Source organism: Hyaena hyaena, unplaced genomic scaffold (genome assembly GCF_003009895.1).
Source record: "Hyaena hyaena isolate Hyena2069 unplaced genomic scaffold, ASM300989v1 scaffold_886, whole genome shotgun sequence".
Lineage (NCBI taxonomy): Eukaryota > Metazoa > Chordata > Mammalia > Carnivora > Hyaenidae > Hyaena > Hyaena hyaena.
Genome location: NW_024081520.1, coordinates 479,885 through 506,000, shown reverse-complemented (window position 1 = coordinate 506,000; position 26,116 = coordinate 479,885). Strand labels below are relative to the sequence as shown.

The following is a 26,116-nucleotide window of genomic DNA, read 5'->3' as shown; positions in this document are numbered from 1 at the left end:
AGGTTCAGTTCATGTTGTAGCATAGATCAAAACCTCATTCTTTTTTATGGCTGAATAATATTTCATTGTATGAACATTCTACATTATGCTTGTCCATTCATCCAATAAATTTATGTTTTTGGGCATCATGAATAATTCTGCTATGAACATCCATGTTCAAGTTTCTATGTGGACATATATTTTCACTTCTTTTGGGTATATATCTAGGAATGGAGTTGTGGGGCCATATGGCAAATCTGTGTTTAACTTTTTTTTTTTTTTTATTTTTTATTTCTAGGATAGAGAGAGACAGCGTGAACAGGGGAGGGTCAGAGAGAGAGGGAGTCACAGACTGAAGCAGGCTCCAGGCTCTGAGCTGGCAGTCAGCACAGAGCCCGACGCGGGGCTCGAACCCACGAACCGCGAGATCATGACCTAAGCGAAAGTCGGACGCTTAACCGACTAAGCCACCCAGGCGCCCCATTAACTTTTTTCTTATATATATTTATTTTTGAGGGACAGAGAATGAGTGGAGGAAGGGCAGAGAGATAAGGAGACAGAATCTGAAGCAGCTCCAGCCTCTGAGCAAACATTCACCACAGAGCCCGATGCGGGGCTTGAACCCACGAACCATGAGATCATGACCTGAGCCGAAGTCAGATGCTCAACTGACTGAGGCGCCCAGGCGCCCCTCTCACAGCATTCTTAAAATCTCCCACAGTATATACATATTTCCTTGTTGTCTGTTTCTCTCTGTACCAAAGCTCTGAAAACAAAGATAGTGTCTATTTCGTTCACGTCCTCACTCCCGGAAGCGCGTTCTCACCACGGAAGGGGCTCATTATTTACTTACAACTGACTTGGGGAAGGAACAGAAACACCTCATCAAAGCACATTGTAACAATAAACGAGATGGCACGTTAAGTGCTTAGCACAGTACCCAGCACACACAAGGGCCGGTGGCTGTTTTTCAATAAACGTGAACTCCTTTCATTAACATCGTTCCTTCCTAGGTACGTTCGACGCCAAGGGCTCCAGGGGCAAGTGAGGCCACACGGTGCTTTCATGCGCTAAAGGAGAAAGCGGGAGACTCTCTGGGATGCAAACGCTCGCAGGAGCCTCCGGCCACAGGGGAAGGAAGGACACGCCTAGGCCTTAGCAAGGAGCTGTGCGAGGTGACAGACACACTACTGGGGACACTGGGAGAGTCCTGGCCCACACGAGGCTTACATTCGAGGTAGAAAGTTTTCCTGGGCTGTTTATTGTTTCAACGACCCTCGCAGCTCTAGACTTAGGAGGGACTTAGCTTGTCCCCATTTTCCGAGGGAGTTCAGTGCAGAGCAGTGAGGTCACCTGTGAACACGAGCCTCGCCTCCCTCTCTCCTCCGGGGCCTTCCTGCTCTGCTACGTGACCTAATCACCAGGATGTAAGCTCTTTACACTACAGTATTTTCTAGTCAGCTAAACTGAAAAGAAAATTCATCTATCAGTAACGTTATGTAAATATTTCTTACACTTATAACAATTGTCTTATATTTGTGAAACAGGGACCTTCAGGATACAGCAATGGGACACCCACAGACACGACTTCCTGGAGTCGGCTCCGGGTTTGGGAATGTTTGTGACTGTTACAACCTACAATGATGAGGTAAAACATTCTTTCGTGTTTTGTCACTAAAACTTTTCATTTGCTAAAAACTCTTATGTCATTTGAGAAGCCTCTGCATAAGCACTCGGTGACCAGAGTTTACAGTTTGTAACGTGCACAGCCCCGAACAGAGGTGCTGCACAGACACGGCACGTGCCCGCCTCCAGTCAGCCCACAGTCTAGCTGAAGAGCAGAGACCTTAGCACAAAACATTTTATTTTATTTTTTTTTTATAAATTTTTTTTTATGTTTTATTTATTTCTAGGAGAGAGAGAGACAGCGTGAGCAGGGGAGGGTCAGAGAGAGAGGGAGTCACAGANTTATGTTTTATTTATTTCTAGGAGAGAGAGAGACAGCGTGAGCAGGGGAGGGTCAGAGAGAGAGGGAGTCACAGACTGAAACAGGCTCCAGGCTCCGAGCTGGCAGTCAGCACAGAGCCTGACGCGGGGCTCGAACCCACAACCGCGAGATCATGACCTAAGCGAAAGTCGGACGCTCAACTGACTAAGCCACCCAGGCGCCCCTTTTTTTTTTTTTTTTAATTTTTTATTTTATTTTATTTTATTCTATTTTTTATTTTTATTTTATTTTTTTTTTTAGCACAAAACATTTTAAAGCACTAGAAATGCTCGGCCGCCTACTCTTCATCCTGGACTTGCTGGTCACGCTGGGCGGATGGGACCCACAGGCTGAGGCATCCCTGTGGTTTTGCCAGGGCCACGGCCTCACCCAAACACGAAGGCCACAGAGGCGCCTCCTCCCTCCTGCCTGGCAGGCACTCTCTTTGGTTATGTGGCAGCCTCTGGGTCTCTGTCCCCCAGGAGTTAGCAGGAGTGGCAAAGGCGCCATGGTCAAGTGGGAGGAATGCAAATTTTGGAGTCAGAGCCAAGTTCAGGTATAGATTGTCAAGCTGAATCTTCAGCAGGTTGACGGCTCCGAGACTGTTTTCTCATCTGTATATTGGATGTAACGGAGACCTCCATTCCCCATCGCGCCAGCTCCAGCCACTCTTTCTCAGTCCACTAATTCCGACACAGTTGCGAGAACTACTTCCCTTTGGACTTGGGGTTGCCCTGGGATGTGCTCATGGTGGAGCAAAGCCTCATAGAGCAGAGCAGGCACTTCCACTGGTGCGGAGAGGACGCGAAGTCCTTGTTCTCATTACACTGGATGCCTCCCTGGTCCTAGCCCAGGAGATATTTTGCACCCTTACTCCTGTGCAGACCCCACTCCAGCTGGACTGCTGGGACACTTGAACCTGGCCTGATGCAGCACCTTCTCTTGGTGCACCTGGCACTGGCCCAGTGGTGGTTCTGCCGGGCTGCTTCCCAGACTCCTGTCCACATAGCTACCTCCCTCCCTATACTTATACCAAGACCCAACTCGTCTTTGTTCTTTCATGAGCAATCTCGAAATGTCTCCGTGGCTTATTAAATGCTGACCTGAAATTTTAGTTGAGCTAAAAACTGTTACAGAAAATCCCAAGTACTGTCTCTAAGACAGAGAAAGTTCATTCTTCAAAAACGTAATTGCCTGAAACAATACCCCCTTCTAAACTTTTAAAATTTTATTTGTTTGAGAGACATGGTGAGAGTGGGGAAGGGGCCAGCAGAGGGAGAGAGGGAGCCCCAAGCAGGCTCCACACTGTCAGCACAGAGCCCAGCTCAGGGCTCGAACCCACAAACCGCAAGATCATGACCTGAGCAGAAACCGAGAGTCAATCACTTAACGGACTGACCCGCCCAGGCGTCCCCTGAAACAATACATCCTTCCAGAAGGAGTGAAAAGTATTTCCACGCATTCTGACAAAGAATCATCATGGTCCTAGTACACATCCAGCCCTCTTTTTGGCCTAAGAGAGACAAAGTTCTCACCCCATATGCCAGATTTTCAAGAAAGCTCTGTCCATTTGGAAGTAAGAAGAAACAGCCCTAGTTTCAACATTTCTTACAAGATCCCCTTTTAAAGTCCCTATCAGCACCCCCACAGGCTTCTGACCATTCTTCCCTGATCAGTGAGACTAGGAGCTTGGTGCATCCTAAGCTGCCTACCTTGGTCATCTACTCATTCCTACAGCACGTGATTGACAGCTCAAGGGAATGACGTGGCTGGTGGGCAGGCATAACAACATATATGTACCACACAAACACATGCATTTTGTATCCTATTTTTTTTTTTAATGTTTTATTTATTTCTAGGAGAGAGACAGCATGAGCAGGGGAGGGTCAGAGAGAGAGGGAGTCACAGACTGAAACAGGCTCCAGGCTCCGAGCTGGCAGTCAGCACAGAGCCCGACGCGGGGCTCGAACCCACGAACCGCGAGATCATGACCTAAGCGAAAGTCGGACGCTTAACCGACTAAGCCACCCAGGAGCCCCTGTATCCTATTTTCTTAACAACCTGTGATCTTGAGCATCTTTTTATGTGTTTTGGATTTTTTTTCTTTTAGCACTTTGAGTTTATCAATCTACTGCCTTCTGGTCTCCAAAGTTTCTGATGAGAAGTCTGCTGATAATCTTATTGAAGATCCCTTGTACGTGACAGTAATGCAGATCCCTGATGGTGGGAGGACAGGCTCTTTTTGCCCACCCTGGCTTCCTTCCACACGCCATGTGCAGGCTGTTCTAGCAACACATGCACAGTTACCTGCCATGTGGCTGGGGTGCACATGGGGGTGGGGGTGCAGGAGATGGGTAGCTGATACTGGGGTAAGAACTGACACTGACCGAAAGTCACCACAGTTTACCACCCAAGGCTTCCCGTGGAAGCTGCAAGCTTTCACCAGACTCCATGGTTCCAAAACAGATACATGCGACAGATTCACAGATTCTAACAGTGTAAGTGTCTAGATGGCAAGACAGTCCCCTAGTGCTGCCTACTCCACCATCTTCCCAGAATCCTCTCCTAGTTCAAAATAATTTTAACTTTGTTGTATGATTTCTTCCTTGACCCATGTGTTTTTTAGAAATGTGCTTAGTCTCTAAATGTGTGTTTAAGTTCTAAATATTTAGGGATTTTCCAACTATCTTTGTTATTGATTTCTACTATAACTCCATTGTGTTTTGAGAGTAGACTTTGTATGGCGTCTGTTATCATTATTATTTGTTGAAATAATGTAGTTGATGGTTTCTGTTTTAAAAAGATTAAGGTGTGTTTTGTGGCCCAGAAGGTGGTCTGTCTTTGCAAATGTTCCATGTGACCTTGAGAATTTGCATACCCTGCTGGTGGTGGATGAAGTAGGCCGTTGACTGCTGGTGCCGTTGAGTTCTATGGTGTCCGTCAACTTTTAATCAACATGTGTCTTTATATTTAAAGTAGGTTTCTTATAGACAACTGGTTTTGGTTTTGATCCACTCTGACAATCTCTGTCTTTGCACTGGGACATATAGACTGCTGATACTCAGAGGGATTATTGGTAGCACTGCAATGAGCATCCACCATGTTTGTTCCCATTTTCTCCTCACTTCCCTTGCTCTTTGTTCCTTTTTGTTTTCCACTCTATCTTTTGTGGGGGGGTTTTGAGAGAGAGAGAGAGAGAGAGAGAGTGCACAGAGGAGAGGGACACGAGGAGAGATAGAATCTCAAGCAGGCTCCGTGCTCAGCACAGAGACTGACGTGGAGCTCATCCCAGGACCCCAGGATCACGACCTGAGCCGAAATCAAGAGTCAGATGCTCAAGTAACTGAATCACCCAGGAGCTCCAGTCTTTTGTGATTTTGAGTATTTTATGTGATTCCATTTTGTCTCCTTAGCATATCAATTATACTTTTTTTTTAAATGGTTGCCCTGGATTTTGCAATATATATTCACGACCAACACAATTCCACTTTCAAGTAACACGGTACTTCTTCGCAGGGGGTGCAAGTGCCTTATAGTAACAAAGCATTCCGGATTCCTCCCACCTGCCCTTTTTCATCATGCTGTCATCCATTTACACATGAACTATAACTAAATGCATTGTTGCTATTATTTGCACAAACTAGTACCTATTACATCAGTTAGGAAAAATGAGCTTTTATCTTCACTTAGCCCTTCTCCTTCCTGTATGGAGATCTGAGTTTCTGACCTATATCATTTTCCTTCTCCCTCAAGAATTTACCAGTTCTTGCAAGGTAGGTCTATCAATGGCAAACTCCCTCAGTTTTTGAAGAAATCTTTATTTCTCCTTCGCTTTTGAAAGGAAATTGTGCAGGGTTCAGAATTCTAGGTTGATGGGTTTCTTCTCTCAACCCTTAAAATATTTCACTCCATGCTCTTCTTTCTTGTGTGGTTTCTGAAGAGAAGTCAAATTAATTCTTACCTTTGCTCCATCGTAGTGAAGGTGTTGTTTTTTGTTTTTTTTTTTTTTACTCTGGCTTCAAGACATTTTTATCATTGACATCTGCAGTTTCATGATATGCCTAAGCGTAGGATCTTTCTTTGGTTTGGTTTGGTTCGTTTGGCATTGATCCTGTTTGGTGTTCTCCGAGCTTCCTGGCTCTGTGGCTTGGTGTCTGACCAAGGGGAAATTCTGTCATTACTGTTTTAGGTATTTCTTACATTTCCTCCTGTCTTCTCCTTGGAGTATGACCATTATGTGAACGTTACATCTTTAACAACTGTCCCACAGTTTGGGGATATTATGTTCCTTTTTTTTTTTCAGTCTTTTTTTTCTTTGCTTTTTCAGCTTTAGAAATGTCCATGGTCATATCCTCATGCTGGGAGAGTCTTTCCTTAGCCGTGTCCAGTCTAATAAGCCCATCAAAGGCATCCTTCCTTTCTGTTCCAGCATTTGAAAGGTTTCTTAGAACTTCCACCTCTGCTTACGGTACCCTTTTGCTCTCGGCAGGCTGCTCTCCCTCCGTGAGAGCCCTTTGCATATTAACCACAGTTTTTTCCAAATTCCTGGTCTACTCATCCGGTATCCCTGAGGTGTCTGACTCTGGCTGAGATGCCTGCTCTGTCTCGTCAAACGATGCTTTTTGCCACCTAGCAGTCCTTGAAACTTCTTGTTGTTGAAAGCTGGACACCATGTACCAGGTAAAAGGAACCCAGTTCTGGTGCCACAGAGTCTCTGATAAACTGTGATTCTTTGTGTTCATTTGTGTCTGCAGCTTTGGGAGCAGTGGTTTACTCTGCAACTTCAATTCACTGAGAGATCTAAAAATAATTGCTTTTAGTTTTGTTCATCTTTTTACTTGTTAAGACAGAGTGGCTTAACTTCCAAGCTCCTTGCTGACAGACTAGAAGTCCTACACCTGTTTTTAAAATGGCAAATAATATAGAAATTAGCTAAACAGAAAGTCAAAGTTGTCCAACAAAAATAACCAACTAAAAGCCTGGTGTGCATTCTTCTGAGAATAGGGAGTCTTCTTCTAAGTTTCTGGAAACATACACACACGTGCTTTTACAAATGCTTTTTTAATTACTGACTTTGAGAGAGAGTGAGATAGAGCTTGAGTCCGGGAGGAGCAGAGAGAGGGAGACAGAGAATCCCAAGCAGGCTCCGCACTGTCAGTGCAGAGCCCAATGAGGGCCTGAACCCATGAACTGTGAGATCATGACCTGAGCCAAAATCAAGAGTCAGACACTTAACTGACTGAGCCACCAAAGCGCCCCTACAAATGATTTTTTAAATAAAAAATAGGATCCTATACAGACTACTCTACCACAGGATATCAGGGACACCTTTAGTACAGATATGGGTACAATACTCTTTTTTTTTTTTTTTGCCACATACTATTCCTTTATTTGACTTTGTATAAATTTAATCAACCCCTACTGAAAAGTATTAAATTTTAAGGAAGAAAGGTTACCAGTACAAATACCAACACACTGAATATCCTTTTACATATAATTTTGTCTACTTGTGCATTTCCATAGAATAAGTTTCTGTCGGTAGAACCACTGAGTTGATGGTTATATACGTTTTAATTTTTAATACATATTGCTGAACTGCTCTCCAAAATGGTTGTTCAACTTACATTCCCAAATCCGTGTTTAGAGATAGTATTCTCAATACTATCCCTGGATGCTTTTATTTAAATTTTTGACAATGATATCTTACTCTGTGTGTATGTGTTGTTTTTGCCAACAAGGCTAAATAATTTTCACGTTCATCAACCACTTCATCCCTTCTTTAGGAATTGCACATTTTTCACTAAACAATATTGGGGAGATTTATTTTTAAGAAGGGAAATTAGAGAATAATAAATTTAAACTATGGAAACCCTCAATCCTAGGTATTATTGTCCAAGTTATATGGCCCACAAGGAACATTCTCTTTTACTTCACATTCACCTGGCGAACACATCATCTGCTTGGAATCGAACTCTACAACGCTTGTGTCCTTTGGAGGGAGTAAGCTGGTGAGTCCGTGCCTCCCTGGTCTGTGCTGATGAGCAGGTGCTGTGCCGAACCGGCACACCCGGACTGGCTAGAGCTTTAGGAAAAGTCCTGGGCCCGCGTCTCAGCGCAGCAACCACAGAAGGGGCTGCTCAGCTTGGAAGGGGTTCAAAGGAGAGCCACAGTGTTGATTAAAGGGCTTGAAAAACAAGAACCATGAGGGATGGTTGAAAGAACTGTGATCATTCAGGCCTGAAAACAAGCGAAGGCCGGAGGGTAAATTAACAATGCAATTCCAATAAATAAAACTCTTACTTGGCAGATGGTGATTGGTTATTTTCTAAATGTGCTGAGGGCAGATGAAAAGAATCTGTGCGTTAGTATCAGAAATTTCATTTTATGTAAAGAAAATTTTCCTGAAAGGAATCAAATTCCCTCAGCGCCAAAGGCATTTGCCTAAGAGTAAATGTGCTGTTTGGGGGCAGAGGGGGGCGGTGAGTACTCTCTCTGGGTCGTAGATCACAATTTAATGCATTATTATCACCAAGAAAGATTACTGAGTATGGCAGGGGGTTGAGAGCCAGTGAGAGACCGGGATGAGGCGGGCCTGCTCTTGAAGGGGGGTGGGTGGGGAGAGCTGGAGAGGAGGCAGGGACACACAAGGCAAAAGTAGAGCGGAGCTGTTTTAAGAATGTTTCTTTTCACTGTTTGTACAGCGGATTCACTTAGAGATTCGAGTTGGACAACATGACCTTGATGCAGCTGTTGCTCAAGCGAAGGACAAAGTTAATGAAGTTAGCTTTAAGCTGGGACATCTAATTGAGCAAATTGAGCAAATAGTCAAAGAACAAAACTATCAAAGGGTCAGTCTGCCCATTCAGCTCATTCTCTCTCTTCCTGCCAGGAACGCAGCCCTGGAGACAAAGCCCCCGGAAAGCACTGCGGAGAGTAACCTGCCTGCTCCTCAGTCCTCCTCTGGGAGCTAGCACTGTGGGGACACTCAGGGTGAAGGGAGAGAGCAAGCTCTCACGACCTTTTCACTGCGGCTCATTCGCTTTTGGAGTGTGAGCTGACAGAATGAACCAATAAACGCTCCCAAACATGCCCCACATACATGACGAGGCTCAGTTCTGTTCTTGGGACACTGGGTGTTTTCCGGGTCGCTGTGCTCAGTGGACTCTGGTCAGACACGGGGTCAGATCTGCCCCCGTGCTCACCTGGTGTCGTCTCCAGACTCCAGCTGCCTTACCTGGAAAATCGGACCAGGGCAGGTGTGCTTGACGCAGCGCCCAGCTGACGATGAAAGGCTGCACTACTGGCTGACACACACTTTGCCCAATGCTGGGAAATAAACGTACAAGATAATGGATCGAACAGTCTACATCAAAATACAAAAATATGCTTTATAAGGTTGATTCTTAGTCCTTGTGTTAAGCTAAAACTTACCCTGGCTTAATCAGATACTGCACTTTGGGATGAGACTGGGAAATATGAAACATCTTCAAAGCATATAGCACCTTCCCCTCGAATTCATACATTAAATACTTTAAGAAACTAAACCTGCCTATTTCTCTTCTACATAGGACCGTGAAGAAAATTTTCGAATGACCAGTGAAGATACAAATAGCAATGTTCTATGGTGGGCTTTTGCACAAACATTAATCTTTATCTCAATCGGAATTTTCCAAATGAAACACCTTAAAGACTTCTTTATAGCTAAGAAACTTGTTTAAGATGCTAACAAAGGAAACTGCTTGCTGATTTGCATAATGTTTGGTTAATAAATCAATATGCATTCATAACCAAGTATTGCTTTTATGATTTCAAAGATTATCAGAGGTTGAAATTAATGTTACAGCATCATAGCAGTGATAAAATATTACTGTAACAATGTGGCGTCTGAGTTTGATAGAATAAGCACATGGTCCAGTTCTTTAACTTGGTATAGAGCAACACTGTCCAGGAGAAATGTGAGCTACATATGTAAATTTTAAGTTTTCTCGTTCCCACATTTAAAAAGGGAGCTTTTTTAGAAAGGTAAAATTAACCCCGGTGATAGTTAACCCAAAACATCAAAAATTATTACCATTTTAATATGTAAACAGTCCAGAATTGAGGTAGTTTATGTTTCTTTTTTAGTTTTTTTTTAATTTCTTTAATGTTTATTTATTTTGAGGGAGAGAGAGACAGTGTGGGGGGGGGGTCAGAGAGAGAGAGGGAGACTCTGAAGCGGCTCCAGGCTCTGAGCTTTCGGCACAGAGACCGACGCGGGGCTCGAACTCATGAGTCTCGAGATCAAGTCAGATGCTTAACCCACTGAGCCACCCAGGTGACCCTACATTCCTTTTTTTTTTTTTCCTAATGTTTATTTATTTATTTCTTTATTTTTTTAATATTTTTATTTATTTCTAGGAGAGAGAGAGAGAGAGAGACAGCGTGAGCAGGGGAGGGTCAGAGAGAGAGGGAGTCACAGACCGAAACAGGCTCCGGGCTCTGAGCCGGCAGTCAGCACAGAGCCCGACGCGGGGCTCGAACCCACGAACCGCGAGAGCATGACCTGAGCGAAAGTCGGACGCTTAACCGACTAAGCCACCCAGGCACCCCTGTTTATTTATTTTCGGGGGAGGCACAGAATCCGAGTCAGCAAAGAGCCGCCCCCCCCCCCCCGTGGGCCTTGAACCCACAGCCCACAAGATCATGACCCGAGCCCAAGGTGGCCCCTCGGCCGACTGAGCCCCAGGCGCTCCCCCATGTTCCTTTTCTGCTACGAAGTCTTGGTGACCCAAGCGTATTTTACACTCAAAGCACATCTCACTGCGCACCAGTCACTCTCAAGGGCTCAGCGGCCGCATACATTCACGGCCACGGCCACGGCCACGGCCCTGCATGAAGGGGGCGCACCCGCCCGACTCCCGCGCCCCACCCGGAGCGCCATCCCGAGGCTCGGCCGCTTCTTTCCCTGAAAGACGGCCCAGGGCTCTCCGAACCGGGTCCCACACCGGCGTCACCGGCGTGCAACTGTGAAACAGCTGTTTCTTCAGCTTTCGGCTCTCAAAGAGGACTCCCTCGAGGGCGCAGACAGAGTCCAGGCAGCCCCCCTCGCTGCTCCGGAGGGAAACCACCTGCCCCGGAAGAGCGGCGGCGGCCGCGAGCTGCGCGGGCCCGTCCACCAAGCGGCCCCGCCCGGGGCCGCCCTGTCCCCCCTCGGGGCCCCGGCCCCCCGCACCACGGAGGCCGCGGCGACCCCACGCGCGCCCCGCCTCGCCCACCCGACGCTCTGCGCCTGCGCCCGCCCAGCGCGCCCACGCGGGCGCCAACGGGGGCCGCAGCACCGGCTCGGGGCCTGGGGCGGGACGCTCGGCTCCGCGGAAGGCCTGGCCAGGGTTGCGGAGGCGGAACGAGGGAGGCCAGGCCCCGGCGCGCAGGCCCCTCCTTCCACGCCCGGCAAGACGGCCCGCGCGGAGAAGACCCTACCGCCCCCGCCCCCCGGGTTGGTTCGTTCCCGCGCGGGGTTTGGCGGGAGCGGGCTGCTCTCCGCGCAGGCGCGGGGCTGCAGGCGCGCGTTCGCGCAGGCGCCGCGGGGCCGCCGTCCGCCGGCGGGTCGGGGGGCCGCGCGGGCGCGGGGTCCGGCATGGCCGGCGGGGTCTTCTGTAATTGCTGCTTCCAGCCGCCGCTCCGGACGTCGTGCTTCAGCCTGACCAGCTGCGGCCACGTGTACTGCGACGTCTGCCTGGGCAAAGGTGAGGCGGGCGGGCCCCGGGGCCGGACGGCGGGGCGGGCCGAGGTGCCCCGCTCCTTCACGAGCCTCGCGGGCGCAGACAGCAGGACGCTGGGCGGGCGGCTGTAGTGGCCGTGGGCAGAGGTCGCCGAGGCCGCAGGCGTCAGCCCCGGGAGTACGCTCTCCCCGCCCTTTCGGAAGGCGGGTGAAACTGGGCGCTGCCTCCAGGATGCCTTCCGGCGCCAGCGCTGGGCCCCAGGAGGCGCGTCCTCACCTGGCATCAAGGGGGGGGGTGTGTGGAGCCAGAGCCTGCGGGCGGGGCAGGGGTTGGGAGTCAGCCCAGGCAGAGGTAACCCCGAGTGCAGAGATCCTGGGCTGGAGGGAAGTGTGGACAGGCCCGAGGAGCTGAGGGTGCTGGTGGAGTCGGCAGAGGTGTGCTGCAGGGACCCCCCCCCCCCCAATTCTCCGAGCAGTGGGAAACCACTGGTTTTAAGCAGGGTGGTGAGTGATCGGAGGCATGTCTTTTCTTTTTATGAGATTTTTTTAAAGTTTATCTATTTTGAGATCGAGCGCAAGCCGGGTGGGGGCAGAGGGGCAGGGAGAGAGGCAGAGAGAATCCCAGGCAGGTAGCACGGAGCCGACACAGGGATGGAACTTACATTCGAGAGATCGTGACCTGAGGCCAGTTCAAGAATCTGACGCTCAGCCATCCAGAGGCCCCTTTTTTATCAAAATGTTAACTTGAAGTACAAAGAAAAAGTCACGAGTACAAGGCACAAGCGTTTTTACAGAGTGAATTTACCTGTGAAACCAGCTCCCGGGTTAAGAGAGAACATCACCACCTTCTCAGAAGCCACGTCAGAGAGAAACACCAACCCCATGTCTGTCTCGTGGGTCATCTTGGGTGACTTGAAAGCATGCAGCTCGGCCCTGTCTCCGTCTGGCTGCTGTCATTCTCCGGTACACAGGGAGGTTGGCTTGTGTATTTGGGTGCGGGTGCGTTCGGCCCCCTCACCTCTGGGTGTCCGCCACTGTGTGCCGCACCCGCATTCGTTTGTCAGCTCCACTGCTGCCGGGCGTTTGGTGGTGCCCAGCTGCTCCCTGTCACGGATCGTGCCCCCGGAACGCCCCGCTCGGGCCTCTGGGTGGGCGTAGGTACGCATTCCTCCTGGGGCTGTATCTGCAGTGGGGCTGCCGAGCCCACGTGTGTGTTTGGAAAGCCCGTGGCAGCTGGGTGACGCGGTGATTGGGCGGAGGCAGGACCTGGGCAAGAGGCCGTGCGGTTGAGCACGTGAGCGACGATGGCGCTGTGGGGCTGGAGGGACGCAGCTTGGTCCCTGGTGGAGTGCGGGCCCGGTTAGCACCATGGTCTTCATCGCTGTGCAGAGCGCCGAGGAGACCCAGCCAGCTCCCAGGGAGGTTCAGGGGCTCACACCGGACACGGAGGTTCTGGTGAGAGGCGTCCGGGGCGGGGGGAGCCTGTGCGGTGTGAGTACTTGGGGCTGGGTGTCAGGACAGCCAGGAATACGCTGGGAAGCAGCATGTGTCTAGTAATCGAAGATACTGGAGTGAGGGTGGAAGGCGGAGGGAGCCAGAACCTGGTGTCACCTGGGAGGAGCATTTCTTAACGACGTGTGGCGGTCGGAGGAGGCTGTGGAAGAAGAGGAGGCAGAGCACGTAGGACCTGGTGTCCCGGGGCAGAGTCAGAATTGGAGCCTCCCGGGACGCAGTGGCGTGGTGGCTGAGCTGGGGTGAGGTCAGTGGAGACAGGTGCCTGTCCTGAGCCGTGGGGGACTGGTCCGGGGCCTCAGGCAGGGCGACTCCCAGCAGACTGAAGCCTCAGGCCGAAGCACATTCCGGTGGCTCCAGGTCATTCCTCCAAAAAGCCGCAGGTGCTGGGACACACAAAAAACAAAACAAAAAGATAATGGAAAGAACTGAGGGTGCTGGGTGGAGCACTGGCCCTAGCTCCCTAGCTATTCGGTGACCTTAGTCCTTAGGCTTCGGCATATTTCCTTCCAGACTTTTCCCTACAGATACAGGTTTTTAAAACAAAAACGGGCGCCTGGGTGGCTCAGTGGGCTAGGCGTCTGATTTTGGCTTAGGTCAGGATCTCACAGTTTGTGAGTTCGAGCCCTGCTACCAGCCCGCTTCACATTCTCTTCTCTGTCCCCCCCTCTCTCTGCCCCTCCCTCCCTCCCTCTCAAAAATAAATCAACGCTAAGAGAATTTTAACGGTATTGCGTGTATACCATTCAGTTACCTGCACTGACTGATAGGACATGGATCTCTTTTCATGTTAAACGAAGTCTGTGTCATCGTTTCTAAGGCTGCATAGTATGTCTTCTAGTTGCCCTACCAAGACTGACTGACTGCTTCCCTAGTAAAAGCCGTGTGTGTTTTCTAATAGTAGCTGTTAAGCCCCACTCGTTCATTGTGTGGCTTTCTCCTTTGGGCGTATGTGCGGGTGGCGGTGCCTCGCTGGGCTGTGCCCACCACAGCCGACACTTAGCACCAGCCCTTCCAGAAAGGGCTGAGCTGCGGCCCTCGCACCCATGCCCTGGGTTTTCTTTTCATACAGTATTGGCCGTCTGTGCTTTGGCCGACTGCGCTCACACCGTTTATTGGAGCACTTCGTGGGTTAGTGGGCACGTCTTTGTGTTAAGTATGAGCGCAGCTTGCCTGTCCGCCAGCTGTCGGGTTTCCCACTTCCCCTGCTCTCAACGCTACTCGCGGTTTTAGGCGTCAGCTCTGTTAACCTTGGGCTCCGCGGCTTCTGGCTGCAGCGGTGCTCAGGGGGGATTCTGTGCTCCAGAACCCACAGTGGCGACGTGGGGCACAGGAACGTACTGCCAGGGCTGGATGTTTCAGGGAAGGGCGACTTGAGCGTGTTTGTAGGGACAGGAAGGGGCAGCTCGGGGCCACTGGAAGGGAGCCCACTCTTTCTCTACAAGGACCCTCTCCCCTGTGCTGCGGGGATGAGACGAGACAGGAAGGGGGCAGAGTGGCTTGGGTTGTTCCGTGGCAGGTGACTGGAGGAGAGGCAGGGGAATCGAGCGAGGTCAGTGGGGGGTGTGGGGCTTGTGTGAGCCCCCCCCCCCACAGGGAGCTGGCGGGGCCCCCGAGAAAAATGGATGGTTGCCCGGCAGTGTTGCGGGGTCATCAGTGTTGGAATCCACAAGTCTGTGAATCCGCTTCCCCGTGAAGTGATGTTTTTCCTGGTTCGTAGCTGCACTGGACCAGAAGAGGGGGAGAAAGATAGGCCGGCGTCCGGGCTGGGTGTGCTGCTCGGAAGGGCGAGGACTGCAGTAGTGACCGGCCAGCTCTGGGCTCCGGGCTGCTCTGTGGGAAAGTGAGGCTCTGACATGTGGGGTTGGGGCCGAGCCGGGGCCGAGGGGCCTGCTGCTGCCGCTGACTGACGTGGGTGCAGGCCCGGAAGCGCTGAGGTCAGTGGAGGTGTCCCGGTGGGAACAAGCGGGTCACTGGGGGCCCCGGATGGGCGCAGCTGAGTCCGCTGCCGCTGGCAGGTGGGAAGTGCGAGGTCTCGGTCCCGGCGCTGCCACGCCACGCAGGTGGCCGGAGCTCAGCAGGTGCAAAGTCCTCTCCCAGTGAGCGGGCTCTGGTGTCGCAGAGGTGAGGCTGCGGGGGCAGAACAAAGCTCTGACTTCATCTGCTGGGTGGGGTGCCAGGAGCTACTTTCATTTTGAATAGTTAGCCATCGTTCGTTAGGATAGCACTACAACAGCCAGCGGTGAGAGATCTGGGACGCACTTGAGTATTGTTGATCCTCATAGTCACTATTTTGGGGCAGTTCTGCAAGGCAGGAAAAGGTGGATTGTTCGCTGCATTTCCAGCTCTGGCCACGTGCATTGTCACGACTGAACGTGGAAAATGCAGATGCTACTAGTGAAGAAAGATTGTAATTTGCATCTGTGTCTCCACATGTTCAGAAGCAATACCCACTATGACATAGTAAAGTGTGCTTTTCTTTCACAGGTAGAAAGGGCGAGTGCTTGATTTGTAAAGTGCCCTGTCGCACACTTTTACTTTCGGAACAGGTAAGTTCAAATATGTGTTGTCTGAACGTTAATCAGTATTTTTTTTAAATTTGAGATTCAGTAATAGTCATTTGAGGTGTTTGAAGATTTTTTCATTTTGTTAGGTTAATTAAAAGGTCTTACAGGATTTCTGAGTAAAGTACAGTTAGGGTTTGGTTTTGAATACCTAACACAGCTTTCTTTCTTGCCCGTACACTGGCCCTGTTTGTAGTTTGCCGCTGTGTTCCGGGAGGTAAAGGTGAGGTGAATAGGGGTCCTCAGCACAATACGGGCCCCTGAAGAAGGTGACCAAGGTTTGCTCTCCCGGGGGTTCATACCGAAGAAGAGGGCTGGAGGAAAGTCCGTTCAAAGTGGGTCACCGTCGCAGTAGGCTTGAAACAATGACTTGCTCTCTCTTGAAAATACATCAGTTTAACTTGTTTGGGTTAAACCTAGTTGTAAATGATCATTCTCTTTATACGTAGGTTCTAAGATATGTATGTGATTGGATGTTTTAAGCTACAACAGTTGTTTTTTTCTGATTACAAATACAATACAATGTCACAAAAAAACTAAAACGATACAGTAAATCACAGTGGAGAAGCTGAAGGTCCCTCAAATCCTGTTTCCCACAGATGTCAGCAGCCGGAGCGCCGCTCCTACCGGGTGTGTTACTGTGATTTATCTCTTTACGGATGGAACGGTGTCTTCTCAGTTAACTTTATACTGTCCCCACACCCACACACTCTAAAAACACTGCATCGTGTTTCAGTATTTTCCTACTGGCAAAACCGTGTCAGTATTTTCCTACCGGGGGGTTTTAGTTTTTCCAATAGTATTACAGCCAACAGTTTTTACCATGTCTCTGAGTATCTTTAAGAATATTTCTATAGTGGGGCGCCTGGGTGGCTTAGTCGGTTGAGCGTCCGACTTTCGCTTAGGTCATGATCTCGCGGTTCGTGGGTTCGAGCCCCGCGTCGGGCTCNTCTTTCTGTTGGACGTGCTATGGAACTTTCACAAGTGTATAATGACATGCATCCGCCATTACAGTATCATTCAGAATAGTTTCATTGCTGTAAAAATCCCCCATACTTTACTCATAGCTATCATTTAAAAAATTCCTTTTCTGGGGCACCTGGGTGGCTCAGTCGGTTAAGCGTCCGACTTTCGCTTAGGTCATGATCTCGTGGTTCGTGGGTTCGAGACCCGCGTTGGGCTCTGTGCTGACTGCCAGCTCAGAGCCTGGAGCCTGTTTCAGTCTGTGACTCCCTCTCTCTCTGACCCTCCCCTGCTCACGCTGTTTTTCTCTCTCTCTCTCTCCTAGAAATAAATTAAAAAATATTAAAAAAAAAAAAGAATATTTCTATAGCATAAATTCCTAGAAGTGGAAAAATAAGGTCAAAGATTTTAAGTGTTTGATAGAAAGTGCCTTATTTCCTTTAAGAAATGTACAGGTTTACCTCAGTGCTCTTCTCATTTGTATTTCCCTGATGATAAGTGATGTTGGGCATCTTTTCATGTGTCAGTTGGCCATCTGGATGTCTTCTTTGGAGAAGTGTCTATTCATGTCTTTTGCCCATTTCTTCACTGGGTTATTTATTTTTTGGGTGTTGAGTTTGGTAAGTTCTTTATAGATTTTGGATTCTAACCCTCTATCTGATGTGTCATTTGGAAATATCTTCTCCCATTCCCTCGATTGCCTTTTCGTTCTTCTGATTGTTTCCTTCGCTGTGCAGAAGCTGTTTGTCTTGATGAGGTCCCAGTAGTTCGTTTTTGCTTTTGTTTCTCTTGCCTCTGGAGACACGTCAAGTAAGAAATTGCTGCGGCTGAGGTCAAAGAGGTTGCTGCCTGTTTTCTTCTCTACGATTTTGGTGATTTCCTGGCTTACACATAGGTCTTTTATCCATTTTGAATTTATTTTTGTATATGATGTAAGAAAGTGGTCTAGTTTCATTCTTCTGCATGTCGCTGTCCAGTTTTCCCAGCACTGTTTGCTGAAGAGACTGTCTTTATTCCATTGGATGCTCTTTCCTGCTTTGTCAGAGATTAGTCAGCCATACAGTTGTGGGTCCAATTCTGGGTTCTTTAACACTGGTCAAAGTGGCTTAAACTAACAACTCAGCAACAACAGATGTTGGTGAGGATGTGGAGAGAGGGGAACCTTCTTTTTTTTTTATATATTTTTATTTATTTCTAGGAGAGAGAGAGAGAGAGAGAGAGAGCGTGAGCAGGGGAGGGTCAGAGAGAGGGAGACACAGACTCTGAAATAGGCTCCAGGCTCTGAGCTGGCTGTCAGCACAGAGCCCGACGCGGGACTCGAACCCACGAACCGTGAGATCACGACCTAAGTGAAAGTCGGACGCTTAACCGACTAAGCCACCCAGGCGCCCCTAGAGAGGGGGACCTTCTTGCACTGCTGGTGGGAATGCAAACTCGTGCAGCCACTCTGGAAAACAGTATGGAACTTCCTCAAAAAATTAAAAATAAAACTACCCTATGACCCAGCAATAGCACTACTAGGAATTTATCCAGAGGATACGAGTGTGCTGATTCACAGGGCCACATGTACCCCAATGTTTATAGCGGTGCTATGAACAATAGCCAAATTATGGAAAGAGCCCAAATGTCCATCAGCTGATGAATGGATAAAGAAGATGTGGTTTGTATACATAATGGAATATTACTCAGAAATGAAAAAGAATAAAATCTTCCCATTTGCAACAACGTGGATGGAACTAGAGGGTGTTACACCAAGTGGAATAAGTCCGTCAGAGAGACAGGTCTCCTGTGTTTTCACTCATATCTGGAATTTGAGAAGCTTAACAGGAGACCATGAGGGAAGGGAGGGGAAAAAAAGTAGTTACAGAGAGGGAGGGAGGGAGGCAACCATAAGAGACTCTTAACTACAAAGACCAAACTGATGGGGGGGGCAGGAGGGGAAGTGGGGGATGGGCACGGAGGAGGGCACTTGTGGGGAGGAGCACTGGGTGTTGTACCTAAGTGATGAATCACGGGAATCTACCCCCAAAGCCTAGAGCACACCGTACACACTGTATGTTAGCTAACTTGACCATAAGTTGTACTTTAAAAAAAAAAAAAAAGACAAAGCTTTCAGAGAACTTTGAAAAGGAGATAAGCAGATAAACAAATGATTATTAAAATGAACAATTAAAAGTAAGAACATGAAGGGGCACCTGGGTGGCTCATCGGTTAATCATCCGACTTTGGCTCAGGTCACCGTCTTGTAGTCCGTGGGTTCAAGCCCTGCTCTGGGGTCTGCTGACAGCTCAGAGCCGGGAGTTGCTTCAGATTCTGTGCCTCCGCCTCTCCCTCTGTCCCTCCCCAGCTCACACTCTGTCTCTCTCTCTCTCAAAAATAAATATTAAAAAAAAATTTTTTAAAGACATGAAAAAAAACACAAAAAGAAACGTGCGGGTTTAAGCCCTCAGCCATGCGGCCAGGCCTGCGGTCAAGGAGGCACCCCAGCTGCCTCCACCCGCTTGGCCCACACGCTCGGTTCATGCGGCTTCTGGCATGTTTGCGAACACCTGTGCTTCAGACTGTCCGTGTTTTCTGTGGGCTGCTGTTCGGCACCACTTTGAGTATCATTTTTACCTTTTCTAAGTAGTCTCTCATTTCTTTTACCTTCCCTTTCAACTCAAGAATTATTTGGGAGAATATTCCTTAATTTCTAAGAGGTTAGACTTTATCTCCTCTCTCGTTTTTGTAGAAAACTTTTCACTTTATGCCTTTGTGACCAGAGAATATGGCCATAAGCTTTCTTTTTTTAATTGTCAAGATTTTCATTGTCTTTTTTTTTTTTTAATGTTTTTTATTTATTTCTGAGAGAGAGAGACAACGTGAGCAGGGGAGGGTCAGAGAGAGGGGGAGACACAGAATCCAAAACCGGCTCCAGGCTCTGAGTCAGCTGTTAGCACAGAGCCCGACGCGGGGCTCGAACTCACCAACTGTGAGATCACGACCTGAACCGAAGTCGGACGCCCAACCAACTGAGCCACCCAGGCGCCCCTATTGTGTCCTAACACGTGGTAGTTGTTAATGTTCTCCAGATGCTGACAAAGTACATGCTTGTTTGTTCCGGGCGCGTGTGCGTGAGTGAGGCTGTTCACCGCGCCGGGGCTGCTCCTGGCCGCTCCCTCCCGCGTACCCGCGTTCGGGGGCCCGTGTCCTCCGTTCCGCTGCCACCGTGACACCTACGAACCGTTCTTCCTGCCCTCCCTCCTGCTTGCTAGGATCTTCTCCCTCCATAGCCAGAGCGGTCCGCACACATGGGTCATGTGTCCCGGCTTTCTGGGAGTAAAACCCAAGTCCCCTCGTGCCTGTGGCTCTGGGGCCTGGCCTCTGGGGGACACCCGGGCCCCTGGCCAGCGAGCCTCACCTGCCACCGCGCCTGGAGCCAGGTGTTTCCGCCTCCCCATCCCCCAGCCGTTAGGTCTCTGCCTGCAGTTCTGCGTGACTGTGGTTTCTTCGGCCTGTGGCAGGAAGGACGCTTGGAAACGTGACACGGTGTGTGTATTTGGGTGCACACGCGGCTGCGCGAACTACGTCTCACAGAACAGCACACACCCTTGTGAAGACAGTGCGCCCGTGGCTTCTGTTCTGACCGGCTTTGTCAGCGCCAGACGCAGTGTCGCAGGCGAAGCCGGGCTGCGGGCTGCGTACGGAGCCGCCCGCTCCTTCTGCTCCACACGCAGGGCACCACCTGACTTGTATTTGTTGCTCTTTGTCCCTGGGAAGGGCCTTATGTATCAGGGGCTGGGAGACCGGGGCCGGGGAGCCCGCGGGGACCTGGGAGAGGCGTCCGGGACGGAGTCTCTGGTGAACGCAGAGCAGAAAGGTGTGCGGGTGAGAAGGGGTTGCCCTCGGGCTGGAATTGGCTGCTTCTCCAGCGGAGACGCAGGGGAGCCGCCGCAGTGGGGAGCCCCGGGGCCTGGAGGAGCCAGCGGCGTCCGGACTCCGGGGTGAGGGCACGGGGCCCTCTTCCGCACACCCGCTTCACTTAAGGCCCCGGGGAGCCCTGGGCAGAGTCGGGGGCTGGAGGCGGCCAGACCAGAGGCTCCCCTGGCAGCAGAGTCCTGGCGAACGACTGTGAAGGTGGCCGCACCGCAGGAGCCCCAGGACGCCCCCCACAGGGTCCCATGACTGCCGTGTTCTCTTGCCTTCCCCTGACGTCTGAGGGGCGCATTCAGCTGTGCTAGCCCGGGCCGCAGGTCGGAGGTTGCTCACGGTGGGGATGGCCTGGGTCCTAGGCCGCAGCCTGAATCGGGACCTGGAGGGCATGACCTCAGCAAGGACCAGGGTTTCGGGCATTTCAGGGATGGCCTTTCTGCAGGCGGAAGAGAGAAGTGGACACCGGCCGCTGGAACAGCACCCTGGCCTGTCTGGGCGTCGTCTCTGGCCCTGCTCTCCTTTCTGGGTCCCCAGCCAGACTCAGTCTCCCCACCTGCCCCTCACCCCCCACTCTGTCAAGCGGCTGGTGACCCAGCGAGCAGAGCAGCTGGTTTCCGAGTGGAAGGCCGTCCGTGGAGCACAGCCGTCCGCCAGTGTGCGGGTGGGAAACAGGTGACCCCTTAAGTTAGCGCCTCAGTGTGATTCTGGAATCAGCTTGTTAGTTTCCACACACACGAAGCCCTGTCCCCTGTTGGGTTTGCACTTCATCGATAACACAGGCAAACTGATACACAAGCACCCCTGCAGCGTGGACTCGAGACCGCAGCATGGCACAGCGCCGTTCGCTCAGATGTGCGCTGGCTTCAGTAGTGCTTTCCGGTACCGAGGCTGCGTGCCGCGGGTAGCGTCGCCCTCGGTGCTGAGGCTTTGAGACACAACTATACTCATTTTCTAAAATTTCATTTCTTACCCGCTTGTTGTTGGTGTGTAAAGATCAGTTGGTTTTGTTTATGAACTTCTACCTGGTGACCGTGCTGAATTCACTTGATAACATGCTGCTGGCTGATCTGGAGTCTTCTGGAAGCCCTGTACACAGCCACGTCATCTCCAAATGCGTGTTTTCCGTGTTGCCCCTCCCTCTCTTTCCCTGTGCCCTCTCCTCCCTGCGCAAGCAGCAAGGGGACATGGGTGACCACAGGCGTGCTTTGTCTCCTTCTGATTTCAGGCTCGAGCTTCCAGCGGGTCACCACGGAGTAGTCATGTGAGCCCTGGGTTTCTTACTGAGGGTTTTCATTTTATCTTTCTACTTTATTTTGTTCATGTGGTAGATTGCATTTATTTTTAGGCTTTTAAACTCACAGTAGAATTTCAAATACTGCAAGTTGGTTGTGGTGGAGTATAGCTTGTCTATGTAGATGAATTTGGGTTTTGTGCACCTGTGTTCATGTGAGAACTGACCTGTGATTTTCCTTTCTTACATGCCCTTTTCAAGTTTTGGTGAATTGAGGTTTTGCTGGCTTCATAAAAGGAGTTGGAAATTCTTTCAAATTCTCTTTTCTGGAAGATTTTTTTAAGATTGGGGTTATTCAGAGAATGGCAAAATTCATGTGTGACACTCTTTGATCCTAGAAGGCTGAGGAGGTTTTCAACTACTGTTTAATTTTTTTTAATGTTTGTTTATTTTTTAGAGACCGAGCGAGTGTGGGGGAGGGACAGAGAGGAGGGGGGAGACAGAGAATCCGAAGCAGGGTTCACCCTGACAGCAGTAAGCCCGACGCGGGGCTCAAACTCATGAACAATGTGATCATGACCTGAGCCAAAGTCGGACGCTCAGCTAACTGAGCCCCCCAGGTGCCCCAGTAGGGTTTAGTTAGGTATGAAACTATTCAGAGTTCCTAATTCTTGGGTCAGCTTAAGTAAGTTGTCTTTTTCTAGGAATTTGTGCACTTCCTCTGAATTTTGAAATTTCTCATCATCCACACGTCTCCAGTCATCTGTACTTTCTGTGTCTGTGAGGTCTGTAGTGATGTCCCTTTTTTGTTGCCTTCTCTTTTTTCTTCAATAGTCTCACCTGGTTTTATGGACTTTTATCAGTGTTCTCAGATGTTTTGGCTCTGTCATCACTTTACTTTTGTTCTCAACTTTGTTCTCTTTATCGTTTCCCTTTTCTTTTATCTTTGGGTTTAATTTGTTCTTTAAGATAGTTGCTTACAGGGGCGCCTGGGTGGCTTAGTCGGTTAAGCGTCCGACTTTCGCTTGGGTCGTGATCTCACGGTTCGTGGGTTCGAGCCCCGCGTCGGGCTCTGTGCTGACTGCCAGCTCAGAGCCTGGAGCCTGTTTTAGTCTGTGACTCCCTCTCTCTCTGACCCTCCCCTGCTCACGCTCTCTCTCTCTCTAGAAATAAATTTAAAAAAACCTTAAAGAAAAAAAAAAAAGATAGTTGCTTACATCCACCTCTAGTCTCTCCCTTCCGATACTTATGTTATGAGGTTATGGTGCTTCTCTGTTCATCATTGTCTGAGTTTATGCATTTGGCTGTGTTATATTTTTGTTATCTCTCACTTTGAAATAATTTGAAATTTTTACTTGATTACTCCTGTGACCTGTGTGTTTTCTGAAACTATATTGATTAGTTTAGAACTATTTGGGGATTTTTAGTCGTTGTTTTTACATTTATTCAAGTCTAATACAGAAGAATGCACAAGTGTGGGTACACGGCTGTGGGAATTGTTTGTGACCTGAGCATCAGACCAGGGCAGCATTTGTTTCCATGATCCCAGAGACTGCGGTGTGCCCTTGGCCTTCCAACGTGAAGTAGACTTCCTGCCAATGCAAGGGTCTCAGACACTTCCGCCACCTTTGTCCCCCCTTCCCGTCATGCTGTCAGCGCGTGGTTTAGTTCTGCCTGTGCGGAGCCCCACGGGACAGTGAGTGTGTGGTCACCAATCTGACCTTGGGTCACCCTACAGTCCCCTTCCCTCATGCTCCTCACTTGCTCCTGAACCTGCTTGTTCCCACCGAGGAACCCTTTCCTCCCTGAAGGCCGTGGCTTCTGTTGGTGACCCATTCTGGTTCTCGTTCGTCTGAAAAAGACCTCTTTTTTTGTCTCCATTTTGAAGCATATTTTCCCTGGGCTTAGAATTCTTTAGGGGCACCTGGGTGGCTCCATCGGTTAAGCGTCCTACTTCAGCTCAAGTCATGACCCATTGGTTCATGAGTTCGAGCCCCACAGTGGGCTCTGTGCCGACAGCCTGGAGTCCACTTCAGATTCTTTGTCTCCCTGTCTCTCCCCAACTTGTACTCTACACCTCTCTCTCTCTCTCTCTCTCTTAAATAAACATTAAAAAAAAAAGAGTTCTTTAATGGAAATTAATGTTTTTTGATGCTTTGACTATATTTCTCTGTTGCTTGTCTTGTTCCGCAGTTGGCTCTCCCATGTGTGGCAACGGTTGTCTGCATACTTGTCCCACTTGGCTTCTCAGAGATTCCACAGCCTGTGCAGTGAGCTCATTCGTTAGCCTGGAGAGCCCTCGGCTGCACTGTCTCCACGCCCCCCACGCCCCTCCACGCCCCCCCCGTGACCCTCCACGACCCCCTGTGCCCCTTCACGCCCCCCACGCCCCTTGGGGACTCCATCACGTGTAGAATGATGGACTCCTGTCACAGAAGGCAGTGGACCCTGACTGATCAGTGACAGCCTTTCCAAGTGCTTTCATTTCTGGTCTGCGGAGCCATTCATCTTGTTTGGGGTCGTCTGTGTGTGTGTCTTTGCATAACAGGCACGGTCCCCACTTGCTGAGCACCTGGCCCAGCCAACCTCTGTTGGGGACACTTCTGCCCTTTTGTTCTCCCGCGCCCCGCATGGCGTTTGGGGAGGGCGCCTCACTCGGGAGATAGCGGCTGGGAGGTGTTGGGCCAGGTGCTGGGGCGGCGGGTCTGGCTGGTGCCGGCAGGGCCCCTCCCCGTGGGCCCCCCCCCGTGGGCCGTGCTGCCCCACCTTGCAGCGGTCCGTCCAGGTGGCAGCGCGCAGGTCCTTCGCCGCACTCCCGCCGGGGAGTGGCCCCCTTACCTTCCAGAGCCAGGCCTGCTCCCAGCCCCGTGCCGTCTCCCCCAAAGGCCCCCCCTTGAGGAGCAAGCCCCAGTCTCTGCTGCTCCTCTGAGTCATTTCATGGTCACTCACCGCAGCTCGCGGGCACATCCTGACGCTCGTGACTTGCTTAGGGCCCAGACCGAGGAGCGGACGGGGAGGACGCGGGAGGCGCCTCCTGCACCTTCTGGCTCCCGTGCGCGCCCCCACCCGGGCTCTGCTGTGCCGCACGCTGCCCTCCCAGAGTCCTGCCGCAGGGCAGCCGTTGCCGGGGCGGAGGCAGGGCACGTCTGCGCGGCGGCGTCAGTCGCAGGCGCGGTTTCTTCGGCGCTTTCGCTTGTTTTCTGTCACTCAGCGCGTTCTTGTGATGAGTTCGCTGCGCGCGGCGGCTTTCACCTTCTTCCGAGCTCCGTGCATCTTCTCTGCTTGGCTTTCACCCCTGCCTCCTTCAGGCTTTGGGGGAGCCCGTCCAAGTAGGGGTGTCTCTTGCCTCACAGATGAGGATGTGTGTCCCAGGGGCTCAGCCGGCTGCCAGCCACTCTGCCCCGGGGGGTGCCCAGAGCCCCTTAGCACTGGAGGGGTGGTGCTGCCCTTCGCCTGCCTCAGCCACCAGCAGCCGGGACATAGGTGTCCCCCCCGGGGCCCCCGGAGACGGCTTGTGAGGAATCGACTGACTGTGTCACGTGTGGCCGGCTCTAGATCTGGAGGTGCGGCCGCACGCCCGCGTTAGAGGTGGTGACGGGGACCCTGCTTTCCTTCTCTTTCAGACGGATGCGGATATCCAGGCACTGTTCACGGGCATAGACGGCCTGTGTAGGAAGTACTCAAGGGAGACCTGCCAGGTGAGCCCTGCACAGGGGGCTTCTTGCTCGGCGTAACCCGTCGTGAGGCTGTCCCCCTCCCGACCCTGCCCCTGCTCACCCCCCGCCCCCCCCCAGGCGTCTGACCACCCAGACATCACAGGACCACGTGCAGGCCACCGTCTGTCCAGGAAGCTGCCTGGGAAAGAAGGGAGTCCCCCAGCCATCCCGCTTCTCCCCCTTCGCTCAATGTGTAGCCCCCACGTGGGGCAGGGGAAGAGGCCACGCGGGGCAGCAGCAGGAGCCGCCTCTAGCTGAGACCTGTCCCCTGGGGCGGCGGGCCAAGACAGGGCAGTGCCCGCCCTGACACCCTGGGCCCGTTGCACGTCTGGAGGCTGCTGTCTGCCAGCCCCGCCCAGACCTCCTCTTCTGCGAGGCCGCTTTCCAGCCGTGACGCGGCCCGAAGCCAGCGCAGTGTCACCCGTCTACGTTTAGCGCTGCAGTCCCATCTGGGGTCCAGGACACAACAGTGGCACAAGGCAGGGGCCGAGCAGAGCCCGGATGCCTCTGTCATCCTCCGCAGGGGGAGCTTTCGTGGGCCGGGCCCCCGAG

The 26,116-nt window shown here is 51.0% G+C and overlaps 2 protein-coding genes across 4 annotated transcripts in view; both read left to right on the top strand.

Annotated features, from left to right (window-relative positions):
* Positions 1 to 9,684, top strand: part of LOC120222531 (transmembrane emp24 domain-containing protein 11) — a 25,579-nt gene extending 15,895 nt beyond the window's left edge. Inside the window, exons 2-5 of the mRNA XM_039220406.1 lie at positions 1,527 to 1,627; positions 7,849 to 7,974; positions 8,668 to 8,814; positions 9,535 to 9,684. Of these exons, the coding sequence (XP_039076337.1) occupies positions 1,527 to 1,627; positions 7,849 to 7,974; positions 8,668 to 8,814; positions 9,535 to 9,684 (524 nt within the window). The remainder of the gene's footprint in view (positions 1 to 1,526; positions 1,628 to 7,848; positions 7,975 to 8,667; positions 8,815 to 9,534) is intronic.
* A 1,897-nt stretch (positions 9,685 to 11,581) lies between these two features.
* RNF212 (ring finger protein 212) overlaps positions 11,582 to 26,116 on the top strand; it is a 36,418-nt gene continuing 21,883 nt past the window's right edge. The window contains exons 1-4 of one of the 3 annotated variants that reach the window (XM_039220401.1): positions 11,631 to 11,691; positions 12,484 to 12,629; positions 15,666 to 15,727; positions 25,472 to 25,546. In XM_039220401.1, coding sequence (XP_039076332.1) covers positions 12,587 to 12,629; positions 15,666 to 15,727; positions 25,472 to 25,546 — 180 coding nt within the window. In that variant the 5' untranslated portion in view covers positions 11,631 to 11,691; positions 12,484 to 12,586. Of the gene's footprint in view, positions 11,692 to 12,483; positions 12,630 to 15,665; positions 15,728 to 25,471; positions 25,547 to 26,116 lie in introns of all 3 variants that reach the window. The other 2 variants (XM_039220400.1, XM_039220402.1) reach the window with 2 other exon arrangements.